This window comes from Bubalus kerabau, chromosome 7 (genome assembly GCF_029407905.1).
Source record: "Bubalus kerabau isolate K-KA32 ecotype Philippines breed swamp buffalo chromosome 7, PCC_UOA_SB_1v2, whole genome shotgun sequence".
Classification (NCBI taxonomy): Eukaryota; Metazoa; Chordata; class Mammalia; order Artiodactyla; family Bovidae; genus Bubalus; species Bubalus kerabau.
In genome coordinates, this window is record NC_073630.1 from 85,404,451 (window position 1) to 85,423,332 (window position 18,882).

Below are 18,882 nucleotides of genomic sequence, written 5' to 3' on the forward strand. Positions count from 1 at the left end.
AACTTTCCTTCCAAGGAGTAAGCGTCTTTTAATTTCATGGCTACAGTCACCATCTGTAGTGATTTTGGGGCCCAGAAAAATAAAAGTCTGGAATGAATGTAGTCCCACAAAACTTTCAAAAGTTCAAGTAAAAACACTGTTTCCACTGTTTCCCCATCTATTTCCCATGCAGTGATGGGACCGGATGTTATGATCTTCTTTTTCTGAATGTTGAGCTTTAAGCCAACTTTTTCACTCTCCACTTTCACTTTCATCAAGAGGCTTTTTAGTTCCTCGTCACTTTCTGCCATAAGGGTGGTGTCATCTGCATATCTGAGGTTATTGATATTTCTCCCAGCAATCCTGATTCCAGCTTGTGTTTCTTCCAGTCCAGCGTTTCTCATGATGTACTCTGCATGTAAGTTAAATAAACAGGGTGACAATATACAGCCTTGACGAACTCCTTTTCCTATTTGGAACCAGTCTGTTGTTCCATGTCCAGTTCTAACTGTTGCTTCCTGACCTGCATACAAATTTCTCAAGAGGCAGATCAGGTGGTCTGGTAGTCCCATCTCTTTCAGAATTTTCCACAGTTTATTGTGATCCACACAGTCAAAGGCTTTGGCATAGTCAATAAAGCAGAAATAGATGCTTTTCTGGAACTCTCTTGCTTTTTCCATGATCCAGCGGATGTTGGCAATTTGATCTCTGGTTCCTCTGCCTTTTCTAAAACCAGCTTGAACATCAGGAAATTCACAGTTCACATATTGCTAAAGCCTGGCTTGGAGAATTTTGAGCATTTCTTTCCTAGCGTGTGAGATGAGTGCAATTGTGCAGTAGTTTGAGCATTCTTTGGCATTGCCAGTCCTGTGGCCACTGCTGAGTTTTCCAAATTTGCTGGCATATTGAGTGCAGCACTTTCACAGCATCATCTTTCAGGATTTGGAATAGCTCAACTGGAATTCCATCACCTCCATTAGCTTTGTTTGTAGTGATGCTTTCTAAGGCCCACTTCACTTCACATTCCAGGATGTCTGGCTCTAGGTCAGTGATCACACCATCATGATTATCTGGGTCATGAAGATCTTTTTTGTACACTTATAGATGGACTATAAACAGGACTCTGAATATGATAAAGGATATATCCATAATTGCAGAAGGTCACTGTCACTGACTTCCTTTGATTGTTCTGTTTTATACAACTAATAGGTATCAAACAGATACATGTACACACATATACATTTGTTGCTGTTCGGTCATCAAGTCACATACGATTCTTTGCGATCCCATGGATTGAAGCACACCAGGCTTCCCTGTTTCTCATGATCACATATGTCCACTCTTTTTTAGATTCTTTTCCCATATAGGCCATTACAGAGTACTGAGTAGCATTCCCTGTTCTATATAGTGGGTCCACATTAGTTATCTAATAGGACTTCCCTGGTGGCTCAGATGGTAAAGAGTCTGTCTACAATGTGGGAGACCCGGGTTAGATCCCTGGGTTGGGAAGATCCCCTGGAGAAGGAAATGGCAATCCACTCCAGTACTATTGCCTGGAAAATCCCATGGACAGAGGAGCCTGGTAGGCTACAGTCCATGGGGTCGCAAAGAATTGGACATGACTGAGACACTTCACTTCACTTTCACTTATTAGTTATCTATTCTAATATTATCTATTATATAGTGTGTATACATATATAACTGATTCTTAATTGTACACCTGAAACTAACTCAACATTGTAAATTAAATATACTTCTATAACTTTTTTTTTAATTCACAATGAGATATTAATACATAGTCCTTACTCCTGGAAATCTCAGACTTTTTGATAATATTTCCCTATTTTACTTTTGGCAGCTTACTGAACACAGGACACTTTTTTTAATTTAAATGTGTGTTTATTTGGGAAAATGTAGGCAGATACGGAATCAAGTTTTAGAAAGGTTATAGGAAACAGGAACTCATCCATGCTGCTGAAGGGAGAATACATTGGTAGCCAAATTTATGGAGCTGTTTGGCAATACATGATAAATTTAACACTTTTTAAACTAGGATTTTCACATATGACTAGAGATAGATATGCCAAGATGGTATTTCCAATGTTGTACCGGCCAAACATTTGAAACCACTGCCATCACTAAGAATGAATGAAATATGTTATATTCTTACTATATACCATTATACAAAAGTTAATATTCATTCATTTATATAAATATCTCAAATACATAATGATGACAGGAACATGAAAATTTTAAATACAGTGAAACACTTATCTTCACTTTAAATATAAACAAAACTACTATGAATTATGTTTTATTACACCCATATAATCATATGGTGCTAAATGTACAATTGAACAGGAAAAATACACTAAATTCATGAGTCTAGATCAATAAAAAGGATCCATTTTGAAGAATGCAGAGAAAGACTGAATAAAAAGTAGTCAGAACCTATACTTCATGCAAAGATGGGCACAATAAAGGATAGAAATGGTACAGACCTAACAGAAGCAGAAGATATTAAGAAGAGGTGGCAAGAATAAACAGAACTATACAAAACAGATCTTAATGATCCAGGTAACCACAATGGTGTGATCACTCACCTCGAACCAAATATCCCTAAGTGAAAAGCCAAGTGGGGCCTTAGGAAGCATCACAACAAAGCTAGTGCAGGTGATTGGATTCCAGCTGAGCTATTTCAAATTCTAAAAGATGATGCTGTTAAAGTGCTGCACCCAATAATGCCAGCAAATTTGAAAAATTCAGCAGTAGCTACAGAACTGGAAAAGGTCAGTTTTCATTCCAATCCCAAAGAAAATCAATACTAAAATATTCAAACTACCATACAATTGCACTCATTGTGATATGACAGCAAAGAAATGCTCAAAATTCTTCAAGCTAGGCTTCAGTTGTTCATGAACCAAGAACTTCCAGACCTACAAACTGGATTTAGAAAAGGCAGAGGAACCAGGGATCAAATTGCTTACATCCACTGGACCATAGACAAAGCAAGAGAATTCCAGAAAAACATCTATTTCTGCTTCACTGACTATGCTAAAACCTTTGACTGCATGGATCACAACAAACTGTGGAAAATTCTTAAAGCGATCGGAATACCAGACTACCTTACCTGTCTCCTGAGAAACTTGTGTGCAGGACAAGAAGCAACAGTTAGAACTGGACATGGAACAATGGACTGATTCAAAATTAGGGAAGGAGTATATCAAGACTGTATATTGTCACCTTGTTTATTTAACTTACATTTAGAGTACATCATGTGAAATCCTGGGATGGATGACTCACAAGCTGTAATCAAGATTTCTGGGAGAAACATCAACAACCTCAGATATGCAGATGATACCACTCTTATGGCAGAAAGCAAAGAGGAAGTAAGGAGCCTCTTGATAAGGGTGAAAAAGGAGAGTGAAAAAGCTGGCTTAAAATTTAACATTCAAAATACTAAGATCATGGCATACAGTCCCATTATTTCATGGCAAATTGAAGGGGGAAAAGTGAAAACAGTGACAGTTTTATTTTCCTGGGCTCCAAAATCAGTGCAGACGGTGACTGCAGCCTTGAAATTAAAAAAACACTTGCTCCTTGGAAGAAAAGCTTTGACAAACCTAGAGAGCATCTTAAAAAGCAGAGACATCACTTGGCCAACAAAGGTCCCTCTAGTCAAAGGTATGTTTTTCCAGTAGTCATGTACAGATATGACAGCTGGCCCATAAAGTAGGCTGAGTGCCAAAGATTTAATGCTTTCAAATTGTGGTACTGGAGAAGACTCTTGAGACAGCTAGGAGATCAAATCAGTCAATCTTACACACAATTAACCCTGAATATTCTTTGGAAGGACCGATGCTGAAGATGAAGCTACAGTATTTTGGTCATCTGATTCAAACAGACAACTCACTGGAAAAGTCCCTGATGCTGGGAACGATTTTAGGCAGAAGGAAAAGGGGGCATCAGAGGATAAGATGGCTGGATGGCACCATCGACTCAATGGACATGAGTCTGAGTAAACAACAGGAGACAGTGAAGGACAGGGAAGCCTGACATGCTGCAGTTCCAGGGGTCTAAAAGAGTCAGACATGACTCAGTGATTAAAAATAAAGATGCAACTAGAATCCCACTATATATTTTGTGGAGTGCAAGTGTTTATTTGCAAGACAACTATGAAGCTCTTCCTTCTGTATCTGTTTTTAAGATAATATTGAAAGCTTTGAGAACTGTACACACATATATAAAATAAATCTGTATAGTATTCATATCATTATAGTAAAGCTATGCAATAAATTATCTTATTTAGCTTTATATGTTATACTACTCTCCATGCTTTTATTGCCAGAGAACTCTCTTATTTATAACACACCTAAGCAGTCTGTAGAAATACACAGAACATACTTTGGGAAATTTAATTAAGGTGCTGACTGATAATTGCTTAGGGGTAGGAACTTACTGGGATACTGTACAATGGCTTAAATTTTGACTCTTCCCCACTGACAAATTTTTCATAATGCCTAATTTATACTCTCTTGCCAGTTTACATATATGCATCCTTCTCCAATGGATTCATTTTATGACAAAGAAACCTGTTCTCAATTATCAGCATATTCTCACTATTTAGAATTATTCATGGAGAAATGTACAAATTCAATACGTATCATTGTTTATATGTAAGAATGAATGAAAAATGAATGAATGAATGGAAATTCCAAAAGCATTTGATTGACTCTTTGCTCTACTCAGTGGTCTGCAGGGATGTACAGCAATGGAACTGAAAGAACTTTTGAGTGATTTATTTCTCCCTCCCTCTTCTAAAAGCAACTTAGTCAAAGAACACTTGGCATGTCAACCTTGAAATGTTGCCAGCCTTTTGCTCTGGCCACTATTTTTTTCATCTCAATAATAACTCTCACCAGAAGATGGCAAAGAAAGAAAGAAAAGGTTAAACTCAATTCTGTCAAATGTTGTTAAGACTTGGCAGCTCCAGGAAAGGTTTTATAGTGAAGAGAATTGAATCTAGTGAAATAGGGGGCTGCCCAAATCACTGTGAATTTCATTTATCTGTGTATTTCTCTCCATAATTATCCAAGAAAAGTGACAGTTGACAAGCCCATGGAAGCCTCAGAAGACTGCAAAATTGTATTTCATGGCCAAAACATAGCATTTAAAAACTTCAGTGACTCACACAAAAGCAGGATTTATTCAGGTGATGTTGAGATTTGTTCTAACCAGTTTCTTTTCTGTTCACATAAAATGGAATGTTAAAGTTATAATGGTATGGTAGCTGAAATTTCTATCTTAATAATATCTAATTAGTTGAACTAAATGTTAAGTTCAAACACTGGGACCGAGATTATCTTTCACTTATCCCCCAAAAAGAAGTATATGAGCCATAATGACTCAAGTTCATATAGTCCAGCTCACTTGGCACAAATGAAGAAGGCAAGTTGTAAGATTAAATAGAAAAGCTCTTTAATATATATCCAGTAAGAAGTAGAGTCTATTTTCTTATATTTAATTTCAACTCTAAAAGGACATCATATATATACAAAGAAAAATACTAGAAAAAATAAAATGTAACAAAGTAATACATACTGGAAATTTTCTAAAAGCAAATAAAACAGTTGTCTAGATCTCAATGCTCAGTTGCTCAGTCATGTCCAACTCCTTGGCACCCCATGGACTCTAGACCACCAGGCTCCCCTGTCCATTGAATTTTTGAGGCAAGAATACTGGAGTGGGTTGCCATTTCCTGGGATCTTTCTGACCCAGGGATTGAATCCACGTCTCCTGCAATGGCAGGTGGATTCTTTACCACTGAGCCACCTGGGAAGCCCTTAAAGATCTCAATATTCATAATTAAATCTCTTGCTTTAATTGAAAATCTCAGTATATTTTTAATTTATTAATTTTTACAAAAATTTAGAGCTGTATTTTAGAGCTGACTACCTTGTAGCATCATTAAATCAGCAACATTTTCTTTATAATCTTTCTCTAAGTATTTACTTTATGGTTTCATATAGCCTTACTACTGACATACCTCATTTCTGCAATGATATTTAAGGAACAACTGATATGCCCTCAATTTGATAGTTTATGTTCTTCTTACATTCAGTGGTAAAGTATACACTTATATTCCTAAGAAGATAAATGTATTCCCATATTGAGATGTTCCATTCATAATGGAGTACAACTAATACATGAGTTAAATATATAGTCATCCTAGTCACAGAAGCTTGCCATGAATGGGCCCTGAAAAAAGTAACTGATCACATTGGCAGCCTGCAAGATGTTTTCATATGTACACCTGTTGATAATGCCTAACTTTAGAGGCATTTGCACTAATTTATTATAAACAGCTTAATGTTTTATACATAACTAAAAAACTATGTCTTTAAAGGTGATTACAAGTTATATTCGAGAGATCAAAATTCTTTCAACATTCATCAATTATTATTAAACATATATTTAAGCATTTTTTTAAAAAATCTAGGTTATCTTTGTGAGCGGAAAGCCATTAAATGCCTTGGTATTTACAAAAGAATACAAAATTCTACTTAAGTACAATCAGTAACCATAAAGAATGTAGAACTACAAAACATATTGATATGAAATAACTGAATTTATTTATGCAGCCTGGTTTTGAAAATGTACCTTTAAATGAAAAATAAATAATGACTAAGGTAATTGTTTTCTAGTTAAAGCATCTTATCTCATTTTTTAATTCATTTTTCTCTTTAGCTGCTGCTGCTGCTAAGTCACTTCAGTCATGTCCAACTCTGTGCGACCCCATAGACGGCAGCCCACCAGCTCCCCCGTCCCTGGGATTCTCCAGGCAAGAACACTGGGGTGGGTTGCTGTTTCCTTCTCCAATGCGTGAAAGTGAAGTCGCTCAGTCGTTCCCGACTCTTAGCGACCCCATGGACTGTAGCCTACCAGGCTCCTCTGTCCATGGGATTTTCCAGGAAAGAGTACTGGAGTGGGTTGCCATTGCCTTCTCCTCTCCTTAGCTAAGACACCTTAGAGCTCACAGAATTAAACATTCAACAAGAGATGCACTGAGTCTCATTTAGGTATGTATATGTGTGTGTATATATGTGTGTATATATATATATATATATATATATATATATATATTCGGCAGGTTTTCCTAAGTATATTGTGCACAGAATTCCTATTCGACTTAATAGGGTCATGCTTACATAAATAATATGCCTTAGCTAAACATTTCTCTATGTAAAACCTACTCAATTTTTATTTTTCTCTTCATTTCCTTCTAAACTATGGGTATTTATAAGTATCTTCATTTTTCTTGTTTTACTTGAAAATATTACTGTCCAGTTCCTACTTTCTCTAATTCTTTGTATCAATTTAAATGACCTGCAACAGAGGTTCTCAAACACTTATTCATCAACTACATCCTTACCACCTCTGTTGGTTTATTAAAAATGCTGACTTCTTGAGTAGTATACATGACCTACAGAATCCATAGATTCAGAAATATATACTTCAAAAATATGAAATAATCATCATCATTTAAAATTTATGGAGAACTAAAAACATATCTAGAACTTTCTTAAATATTTTGCATGCTTTAACACATGTTATACTCACCACAGTCCAATGAGGAGGTGATTATTATTTAGAAGGGAAAGCTAGGAAAGTTAATGAATTATGGAACTATGATTCTGACACCATTACTTCAGAGTCATTGCTCTTGTCCCTCTCATCACATACATAGCCTCTCTTGGGTAAGTATAACTTCTAGCCAGATTTCTGTAAAAATGTCCAATAAATGTAGATGACTATAAAACACCAATTCGTAGATATTTATAGTATGCTTTTTTCCTTAAACTAAACAAAAATTTCTTTGAGAGAACAGTACTATATATTCATCTTTTGGATCCTTCAGCAAAATACTCGAGTCCTCAGTATATCTGTCAAATAGATTCTTCTTTTCAAATCCTCCAAGTAGAAAACCATCTGCACTAAGAAAACTTAAACAGCAAACCTTGCTTTCATGATGCAGCCTATTCTTCTGTCATCTGATTGAAATGCTTTCTCCAACATCCCAGCCCACTTCTGAGGAGTTTAAACTCAGTTTTTACAAGGAATATCTCTTCTCACCATTAGATATATAGCTATATATGTGTCTGTGTGAGAATATATATATATATATTTTTTTTTTCTTTACTTGAGAATTTTAAACATATTTAAATTCCTAAATTTTCTCTTTGAGATTTCCTCTGGCAGACATCCTGGCATTCTAGAAAGCTAAATAAAATGTTCAAGACTATATTTTGTCTTAGTATGAGGCCCAGCAAAAGAGTTCCAAAAAAACATCTCCTTTTGCTTTATTGACAATGCCAAACCCTTTGACTGTGTGGATCACAACAAACTGTGGAAAATTCTTAAAAGATATGGGAATACCGGACCACCTTACCTGCCTCCTGAGAAATCTGTCTGCAGGTCAAGAAGCAACAATTAGAACTGGACATGGTACAACAAACTGGTCCCAGATTGGGAGAGTAGTACGTCAAGGCTGTATATTGTCAAATTTATAGGCAGAATACATCCTGAAAAATGCCAGGCTGGATGAAGAACAAGCTGGAATCAAGATTTCTGGGAGAAATATCAATAACCTCAGATATGCAGATGACACCACCCTGATGGCAGAAAGTGAAGAAGAACTAAAGAGCCTCTTGATGAAAGCGAAAGAAGAGAGTAAAAAAGTTGGCTTAAAACTCAACATTCAGAAAACTAAGATCATGGCATCTGGCCCCATCACTTCATAGCAAATAGATGGGGAAACAATGGAAACAGTGACAGACTTTATATTTTGGGGCTCTAAAATCACTACAGATGGTGACTGCAGCCAAGAAATTAAAAGATGCTTGCCCCTTGGAAGAAAAATTATGACAAACCTAGACAGCCTATTAAAAAGCAGAAACATTACTTTACCAACAAAGGTCCATCTAGTCAGAGCTACAGTTTTTCCAGTAGTCATGTATGGATGTGAGAGTTGGACTATAAAGAAAGCTGAGTGCCCAAGAATTGATGCTTTTGAACTGTGGTGTTGGAGAAGACTCTTGAGAGTCCCTTGGACTGTAAGGAGATCCAACCAGTCCATCCTAAAGAAACTCAGTCCTGAATATTCATTGGAAGGACTGATACTGATGCTGAAACTCTAATACTTTGACTACCTGATGCAGAGAGCTGACTCATTGGAAAAGACCCTGATGCTGGGAAAGATTGAAAGCGGGAGGAAAAGGGGACAACAGAGGATGAGATAGTTGGATGGCATCACCAACGTAATGGACATGAGTTTGTGTGGGCTCCCGGAGTTGGTGATGGACAGGGAGGACTGGCGTGCTAAGGTCCATGAGGTCACAAAGAGTCAGACACAAATGAGTGATTGAACTGCACTGAATGAGGTCCAGACGAGATCCAGACTTCAGATTTAGAAATACAAAGAAAAAAGTTGAGCTGGATTTTAAAAATGTGTTCCCTTTGACTCAATTATAATCTAAATGCACAATGTCCTTTGAAAAATATTAATAATTAAATTAATGTGATATCCTTCACAGTATTTGAATCTCATTCATTTTTTTTCCTGTGAGAAAACAACTACCATTTTAGTAAAGATATGTTACACTTTAATTTTTAAATTTTTCAATCTATTTTCTTTACATTTTGTCTCTGACAGTTATACAGAATGCATGATCACTCAAAATCTCCTATCTGCTGGTCTATGTAACATTTTTATTAATAAATATTAAAATTAACATAATATTTCAGTACTCGAATAGTTATACATATATTGCTATGAAATAAAGGTGGCCTATGGTGTTGGCTGGAGTTTTGTTTGTTTAAAGATATGTTTAAATAGAAAAGAAATTTAGATTTTCAGCAATAAGGAGAAACTGAAAAAAATGTATTCAGAAAATGACTCTGGAAACTTGAGGAATCAGATAATGGAACTGTATAAACTTAGAAAGGTCTCAATGCTTTACCATATGTGGGAACAAAGTAGGAAAAAAACAAGGTGACAATGTCTTTCCTTCTTACAAATAGGCAGGAGAAAGAGCAGTAGGAGCATACTTTAGTGCTTACATGGATATCACTAAGAACCAAGTCTCCATTTTTCCATAATCTATCAAAACTCATTAGGAAAAGCAATAGGGTAATTGCTAACATCATTCTTAGAAAAATGATTCTCCCCTTAATCAGGATATAGCCCAGTTTGAATAACTAACACTGCTGTCAAGTTTTATGAGGTTAAACAACAGCAAAAAAAAGAAAGAAAATCATTTGGGAAACATCACTTGTTTACACAAATTGCCTCCTTCCTCACTTATGCTGGCTATGACAATACGCACAAACCTGGAAGACATCTAAGACACAGACATGGCTACTACTGCTGTGGCCAGAAGGATGGGACAAACAAATGTATTAAGATCTAGGTTTTAAGCCATTTGCAAGTGGAGATAAGATATTCGTATTTGATTCTGCAATGCCAAATACAGTCACTGACACATAGTAAGTGAATGATAATGCTTATGAATTAATAGTTACTGCCTGTTTCCTCCATTACACTATGTGCAGCATGGAGTTTTGTCTTTCATATCTCCATTTACAGTGTACACAGTACTAGTACAAAATAGATTTATAATAAGCGCTATTTTGTTGAATAAATGAAAGAGGACACCAAAAAGTGAGAAAGGTTAAAAAATCATAGTACAGGAAAAAAAAAAAAAAAAAAAAAAACAGAACCAAAAGCAAAGTCAGGTACCCAGGGGTAAGAATAAGAGTTCAAATACTGAGTCAATCCCAGAAAAACCTTCCACAGGGTTCCAGCATGTGATAGTTTTATTAGGACCCCTAGCATGTTGACATATTTAGTCCTAGACATCTTCTGAGTGTTTTTCTTTGTCTAGTATCGGGTTGTGTGTATCAGTGTGTCTGTATGTGGATGTGTTTCTGGGCATGTTAGAGATTTGGGGGAAAAAGGGAGTTCATCAGGCACTAACATTACCATCAGTAGTGTGAGTTCAAAGGAAAGGCTACAGTCCATTAAATTCTCAGATTAAGGTTTCACTTAGATTCTATTTTGCTGAAGCCTCTGGAGAAGGAAATGGCAACCCACTCCAGTGTTCTTGCCTGGAGAATCCCAGGAACGGGGAAGCCTGGTGGGCTGCCGTCTATGGGGTCGCACAGAGTCAGACACGACTGAAGCGACTTAGCAGCAGCAGCAAAGAGTACGATTAAGCCTTAGATGGGAGTCTTAAGGTTAAAATAATTCAGTCAGGCCAACTTGCTCTAGCATCCTCATATTCAGATCAGATCAGATCAGTCGCTCAGTCGTGTCCGACTCTTTGCGACCCCATGAATCGCAGCACGCCAGGCCTCCCTGTCCATCACCAACTCCCGGAGTTCACTCAGACTCAAGTCCATCAAGTCAGTGATGCCATCCAGCCATCTCATCCTCTGTCGTCCCCTTCTCCTCCTGCCCCCAATCCCTCCCAGCATCAGAGTCTTTTCCAATGAGTCAACTCTTCGCATGAGATGGCCAAAGTACTGGAGTTTCAGCTTTAGCATCATTCCTTCCAAAGAAATCCCAGGGCTGATCTCCTTCAGAATGGACTGGTTGGATCTCCTTGCTGTCCAAGGGACTCTCAAGAGTCTTCTCCAACACCAGAGTTCAAAAGCATCAATTCTTCAGTGCTCAGCCTTCTTCACAGTCCAACTCTCACATCCATACATGACCATAGGAAAAACCATAGCCTTGACTAGACGAACCTTTGTTGGAAAAGTAATGTCCCTGCTTTTGAATATGCTATCTAGGTTGGTCATAACTTTCCTTCCAAGGAGTAAGTGTCTTTTAATTTCATGGCTGCAGTCACCATCTGTAGTGATTTTGGAGCCCAGAAAAATAAAGTGTGACACTGTTTCCACTGTTTCCCCATCTATTTCCATGAAGTGATGGGACTGGATGCCATGATCTTCGTTTTCTGAATGTTGAGCTTTAAGCCAACTTTTTCACTCTCCACTTTCACTTTCATCAAGAGGCTTTTGAGTTCCTCTTCACCTTCTGCCATAAGAGTGGTGTCATCTGCATATCTGAGGTTATTGATATTTCTCCCTGTGTAATTGTATTGTGTTGAGATTGCTTTATTCTACAGAAAAGTAACTTTTTTGGTTAGAGTCAACCCTAAAAAGTATTTTATTCAGTATACTCTTCAAAGATGAACTGTAAACTAAGTAAAGTTTTTTTTTTTTAATAAGTCTATCAACTAGACTCTGGGTACATACACTGATTTAAAAATAATGGTAAGCATCATAGCAATGAAAGGTTTTCTTGAAAAATATTTGCACTTTAATTTGCTTATATGTTCACATATGGACCTGGGTGAATTTACATTCAAGTTTGAGGAAACATTGAAGAGTTTTAAAATCCTGGACAAGAAATCAAGTGTTCCAGTCTATAAATGAAAATACAAATTTTATATCATGTCCAAATATTAGCCAATGGACCGTGACAAAATCTTCACTAATTCTTAAAGAAATGAGAAAAATTGTGAGGTATTTCACAAAACCCAGTTTGTTCAATTTAATGGATTATTATTTATTTGAGGATTATGTGCTTCTCATTATTTTGGTATTAGAATTCTATTTTAATAAAATAATAGTGATAATAGCAGGTAGTTTATGGGTTTTGATTTAGGGAATGCTTTAGACTTAATTTTTAAAACTCATCAGTTGATGAGTTGGTTGATGAGAGGTGTAACTATTGCATAATTCTAGGAGATGCTTGTTAGGTTTTGTCTATAAAAAAGAGGGAATGAATGATGCCTTACAGAATGCACCTGGTCTGGCTTCTGAGGTAAACTATGCACAGTATTTGAACTTCAAGTTCATGTAACTTAAATTATTAATAAGAACAGAGTGATTGGTGTGTCGTGCAGAAACTCAGCAAAGCTGAGAACTGTCAGATAGTGTATTAAGATTTAATTTTAAGGGCACAGAGTCATTATATGACAATTTATTACCAAATGATTTGCATAAAATGGGTTTAGTCACTTTAGCTTATGAAAAGGTAGCTCTCCCATATAACTTGTAACTAACCTAGACATAAATCTTAAGAAATCATATTCCAAGTAAAAAGTTTTTTTCTACTTTATACTTCTTTTAATACAAAAACTTCTTTTTAATTAAAAGAGTTGGGCTCCTAGGCCTTAAGTCTCACAAAATGATATCAAAGTATGTAATAATAACTAATATACACAATATCAGGCTTCGCTCATAATTCAGCTGGTAAAGAATCCTCCTGCAGTGCAGGAGAACAGAGTTCGATTCCTGGTTTGGGGAAGATATCCTGGAGAAGGAATATGCTACCCACGCCAGTACTCTTGGCTTTCCCTGCTGGCTCAGATGGTAAACAATCCACCTGCAGTGTGGAAGATCTGGGTTCAATCCCTGGGTTGGGAAGATTCCCTGGAGAAGGGCATGGTGACCCACTCCAGTATCTTGCCTGGAGAATTCCCTGGACAGATAAACCTGGACTACAGCCCATGGGGTTGCAAAGAGTCGGATACGACTGAAGCAACTTAGCCACACACAGAGACATACTTAACATACTATCATAGGAGGCATACAATCATAAAATTAATATAATATAACATAATTTCAGGTTTACAATAAGTGATAGAAAGGAAATATTGTCTCTTTAACCTTTTGAGATAACCATATGAGGAAGAAGGCTCTAGGATTTTGGAATTCTGTGTATATTGAGAAGAGCCACTCCATGGAGACTTAGACATAAAAATTCTGCGCTCAGTAAAATAAATAAATGGACCTTAAGCAAACTTAAGAACTTTTGCAAAAAAACAATCAACAAAATGAAAACACAACTTCTGGAATGAGAGAAAATATTTTCAAATGATGTAACAAACAAGAGGTTGATATTCAAAATATATAAACAACTCATATAACTCAAGAGCAAAAACAAACAACTCAGTCAAAAAATGGGCAGATCTGAATAGGCATTTCTCCAAAGATGACATACAGATAGCCAAAAAGCATATGGAAACATGCTGAATGCCGCTAACTATTAGACAAATGCAAATCAAAAGCACAATAAGGTAAGAATGGCCATGATCAAAAAGTCTACAAATAATAAATGTTGGAGAGGGAGTGGAGAAAGGGAATTCTCCTATACTGTTAGTGGGAATGTACATTGCTGCAACCAGTATGGAAAACAGTTTATCAAAAATTTAAACATAGAACTACCATGTGAACCAGCAACCCCACTCCTAGGTATATAGTCAGAAAAAAATGTAAGCTCTAATTTGAAAAGACACATGCACCTCAATGTTCAGAGCAGCTTTATCTACAGTAGTCAAGACATGGAAACAATCCAAGTGCCCATCAACAGACAACTGGCTTAAGAAAACGTAGTACACACACACACACACACACACACACACACACAATGGAATACTACTAAGCCATAGAAAAGAATGAAATATAGTCACGTGCAACAAAAACAGATGGACCTAGGGAATATTAAACAGAGTGAAGTCAGACAAAGACAAATAGCATGTAACATCACATATATGTGGGAAGCTAAAAACAATACAAATGATCTACATATAAAACAGAAATAGATTCACAGACATAGAAAACAAACTTATGGTTACCAAAGGATTTGAGAAGGAGGGAGGGGAAAACTAGGAATGTGGAATTAACAAACTACTATACATAAAATAGATAGGCAACAGAGTTTACTTGTATAGCACAGAGAATTATATCTAGTATCTTGTAATAACATATTATGAAATATAGCCTGAAAAATATAACAATCACTTTGCTATACACCTGAAACTAACACAGTATTACAAATCAACTCTACTTCAATAAAAAGAAAGACTTTGAGGTCAATAGCTTCATAGTGACTGCTTGGTAAGTATATTTCTGCCTTATATAATGGATTGTGTCTATTATTATGAGCGACAGAAAAATAAAACAAAAAATTCTTAATGAAATCACATCAAAGATTTTGAATACAGAGTATCTTGCTCTTAGAAACAAATGAATTATGTGTTTTAACAACCATGTGCTAAATAGCACTATGGCAACTATTATAATTAGCAATGAAAGTTTAAGGCTTGATTTGATAAAATTGCTTACTTTCAAGTAAAACTAGAAAATGCTAAAAATGCATATATTTGTACCATTAGTGCTAATGATTAATGGACAAAAAAAAAAATATGATCTAACAACTAATCTCACATTTCACTTTTACTAATTATGATACAGATCAGAAACTGGGAAAACAGAATTTTGTCAAATAACATGTAGAGGTAAAATGGAAATAATTGTTATGCTTCAGAAAAAGTTAAATAGAAAGAGCTAAAATAATTACAAAATAATAAAAAAAAATTTATTGAATTATTTAAAATACAAAAATACTTTTGGTGATATTCCAAAACCATAAAGTGAATGCTTTTAGGTTGATGTGTCATTATTCAATGTCTTTTAGGTTAGTGATTCACAAATTTACTGAAGAATGTGGCTGCCACCCATTAATGGATACGTGACTTGCTGACTAAGGATGGGGGCAAGAATTTTCACTTACTGTTACTAATCAGTGCATTTCCTTTTAAAATCCTAACAAAATTAACCCTGGTTTTACCTCTCTCACAACATTCTAACAAACTTTAAGGTATATGTCTTTAAGGGGGCTTCCCAGGTGGCTCACCAGAGTAAAGAATCTGCCTCCAATGCAGGAGAAATCCAGTTAGATCCATGGGTGGGGAAGATCCCTTGGAGGAGGAAATACCAACCCACTCCAATATTCTTGCCAAGAAAATCCCATGGAAAGGCTACACCCCATGGGTTTGCAATAATGACTAAACAACGACAACAGATGTCTTTAAAGGCACAAAATATTGAAAATAATTTCATGTGTAAAGGAATAAATTTCATAAACAGATATTTATAAACAAATTCTGTAAAAAAGAAAAAATTACAGATGAAATGACCACTTAAAAGTTCAGTATTTATTGCACATGATTATTTTTATTAACTGTGGTACTAAGGATATTTAAGATTTAGATAACCAACAACATGTCTGAGTGACTGAACTGAACTAAGAAAACAGGATTTTCCTCTATGATATTAAGGTCTATAGTATATGATCTCCTATATAAATCGGTACATGGAAAAGAGAGATATAGAGCAGTGTTATACAGGGAAATCTACTACATGTAACAATAGACTGGGATGATAGAAAAAAAGCCACATGAAGAGAATCATTGTACTTGTGGGTCTATTGTTTTCTGAAACTGCCAATTTACCATATACAGTATATAAGATGATTCAGTTCAGTTCAGTCACTCAGTCCTGTCTCACTCTTTGCAACCTCATGGACTGCAGCACAACAGGCTTCCCTGTCCATCACCAACTCCTGGAGCTTGCTCAAACTCAAATCCATCGAATTGGTGATGCCATCCAACCATCTCATCCTCTGTCATCCATTTCTCTTCCTGCCTTCAAACTTTCCCAGCATCAGGATCTTTTCAAATGAGTCACTTCTTCGTGCCAGGTGGCCAAAGTATTGGAGTTTCAGTGTTAGCATCAGTCCTTCCAAAGAATATTCAGGACTGATTTCCTTTAGGATTTACTGGTTTGATCTCCCTTCAGTCCAAGGGATTCTCAAGAGTGTTCTCCAACACCACAGTTCAAAAGCATCAATTCTTTGGTAGTCAGCTTTCTTTATAGTCCAACTCTCACATCCATACATGACTACTGGAAACACCATAGCTTTGACTAGGTGTACCTTTGTTGGCAAAGTAATGTCTCTGCTTTTTAATATGCTCTCTAGGTTGGACATAACTTTTCTTCCAAGGAGCAAGGGTCTTTTAATTGCATGGCTGCAGTCATCATCTGCAGTGACTTTGGAGCCCAGAAAAATAAAGTCAGCCAGTGATGGGGCCAGATGCCATGATCTTAGTTTTCTGAATGTTGAGTTTTAAGCCAACTTTTTCACTCTGCTCTTTCGCTTTCATCAAGAGGTTCTTTAGCTCTTCCTCACTTTCTGCCATAAGGGTGGTGTCATCTGCATATCTGAGGTTATTGGTATTTTTCCCAGAAATCTTGATTCCAGCTTGTTCTTCATCCAGCCTGGCATTCTGGATGATGTACTCTGCATATAAGTCAAATAAGCAGGGTGACAATATATAGCCTTGATGTATTCCTTTTCAAGTCTGGAACCAGTCTGTTGTTCCATGTCCAGTTCTAACTGTTGCTTCTTGACCTGCATACAGACTTCTTAGGAGGCAGGTAAGGTGGTCTGATATCCCCATCTCTTTAAGAATTATCCACATTCTTAATATATACATATATTATATATAATAAATATAATACTATGTAATATAAGATGATTAATTGCCTTTTTACCTGAGTGTGTAGAAGACACACATCTATGAAGGATTTTCATATGTTCTATATGCTCCTGCTGTCATGTGCAGAGGTAATCGTATAGTATGTAACAAAGGAGGTGAACTAATCTCCTCAAGTCAAGTGATACCAGCTACGACACTCAGAAATATTAAGATATCATCCATTTAAACAGTGCTTATATTTCTCTCCCAGTTCTTCTATAAGGTATATCAATATTTTCATCTCTAGAAAGATTTAGTAATTGACCTATTTGACCTAATTCACAAAAGGAGGCCATTGCAAAAATGAGCTAAATTTAAAAATCTGCTTGTCTCCATGGTTGTAGCTACATAATAAGAAATCATCAACAGTATAACAACTGATTCAATTTATGGTTAAAAATAAGTTAATCTAATTTTGGTATCACCAACTGACACAGATAACATCCAGATCAGCAGTATGTGGGTGTATTAGCAGTTATTTTAATATTTATTAAAATAAAATATTTCAATAAATGTTAACATATATCTAAGTCACACTTTGAGTAACAATTTACATTTGGAAAACAGGCATTATGTCAAACAAGGCTTGACATTTAAATTTGTCACTGGCAATGGAGAAATAAAACATGAATTGATTGCAATAATGAAAAACACTTTTGAACCTCTGAGGTTTTATAAATATCGCAGTAGAAGACTAACAGATCACCAAATACATAAATTGCTTACCAGAGTCCACAGAAGACATCACTATTAGCTACTTCATTATTTTGATAGAATATTTAAACATTATGGATTGAATTTGGAGTTCAAATTTCATTGTAAAAAACTTTCATTACAAGACCTGAACTTCTTTATGTATTTGGCTCCAGCTATAGCAGATGTTTTTCAAAAAGTCAATGAAAATCTTGTAACTTTGTATCCTGAGTGTCCAGTGTAATTCTAAGCATTCTAGTTTGATGGATATATATTTGTTGGACAAAACAATTAACAAATAAACTACTCAAGAAATTAAGTTCAAAAGCATGATTTCAAAGTTATATGCAACCCCGGTACTCTTGCCTGGAGAATCCCATGGACAGAGGAGCCTGGTAGGCTACAGTCCATGGGGTCGCTAGGAGTTGGACACAACTGAGTGACTTCATTTTCTCTTTGCACTTTCATGCATTGGAGAAGGAAGTGGCAATCCACTCCAGTATTCTTGCCTGGAGAATCCCAGGGACAGAGGAGCCTGGTGGGCTGCCATCTATGGGGTGGCACAGAGTCTGACATAACTGAAGCGACTTAGCAGCAGCAGCATGCAAAATCACATAATTTTGAATCTAAGTGTTATTTAGAAAGTCCATTTGTGCACATGTGATGCTCAAGTTGACGGAAAAGTTACTCCATTTTTTTTAGAAAATATTTATTCAGTAAAACTGTGGGATTTTTATATGGTTTCATTCTCTATTCTACC

General features: G+C 36.1%; 1 protein-coding gene across 1 annotated transcript in view; it reads right to left on the reverse strand.

The window, feature by feature from the left end:
• LOC129657088 (ephrin type-A receptor 5-like) overlaps positions 1 to 18,882 on the reverse strand; it is an 81,281-nt gene that overhangs the window by 13,214 nt on the left and 49,185 nt on the right. The window contains exon 2 of the mRNA XM_055587406.1: positions 3,110 to 3,198. Coding sequence (XP_055443381.1) covers positions 3,110 to 3,198 — 89 coding nt within the window. The remainder of the gene's footprint in view (positions 1 to 3,109; positions 3,199 to 18,882) is intronic.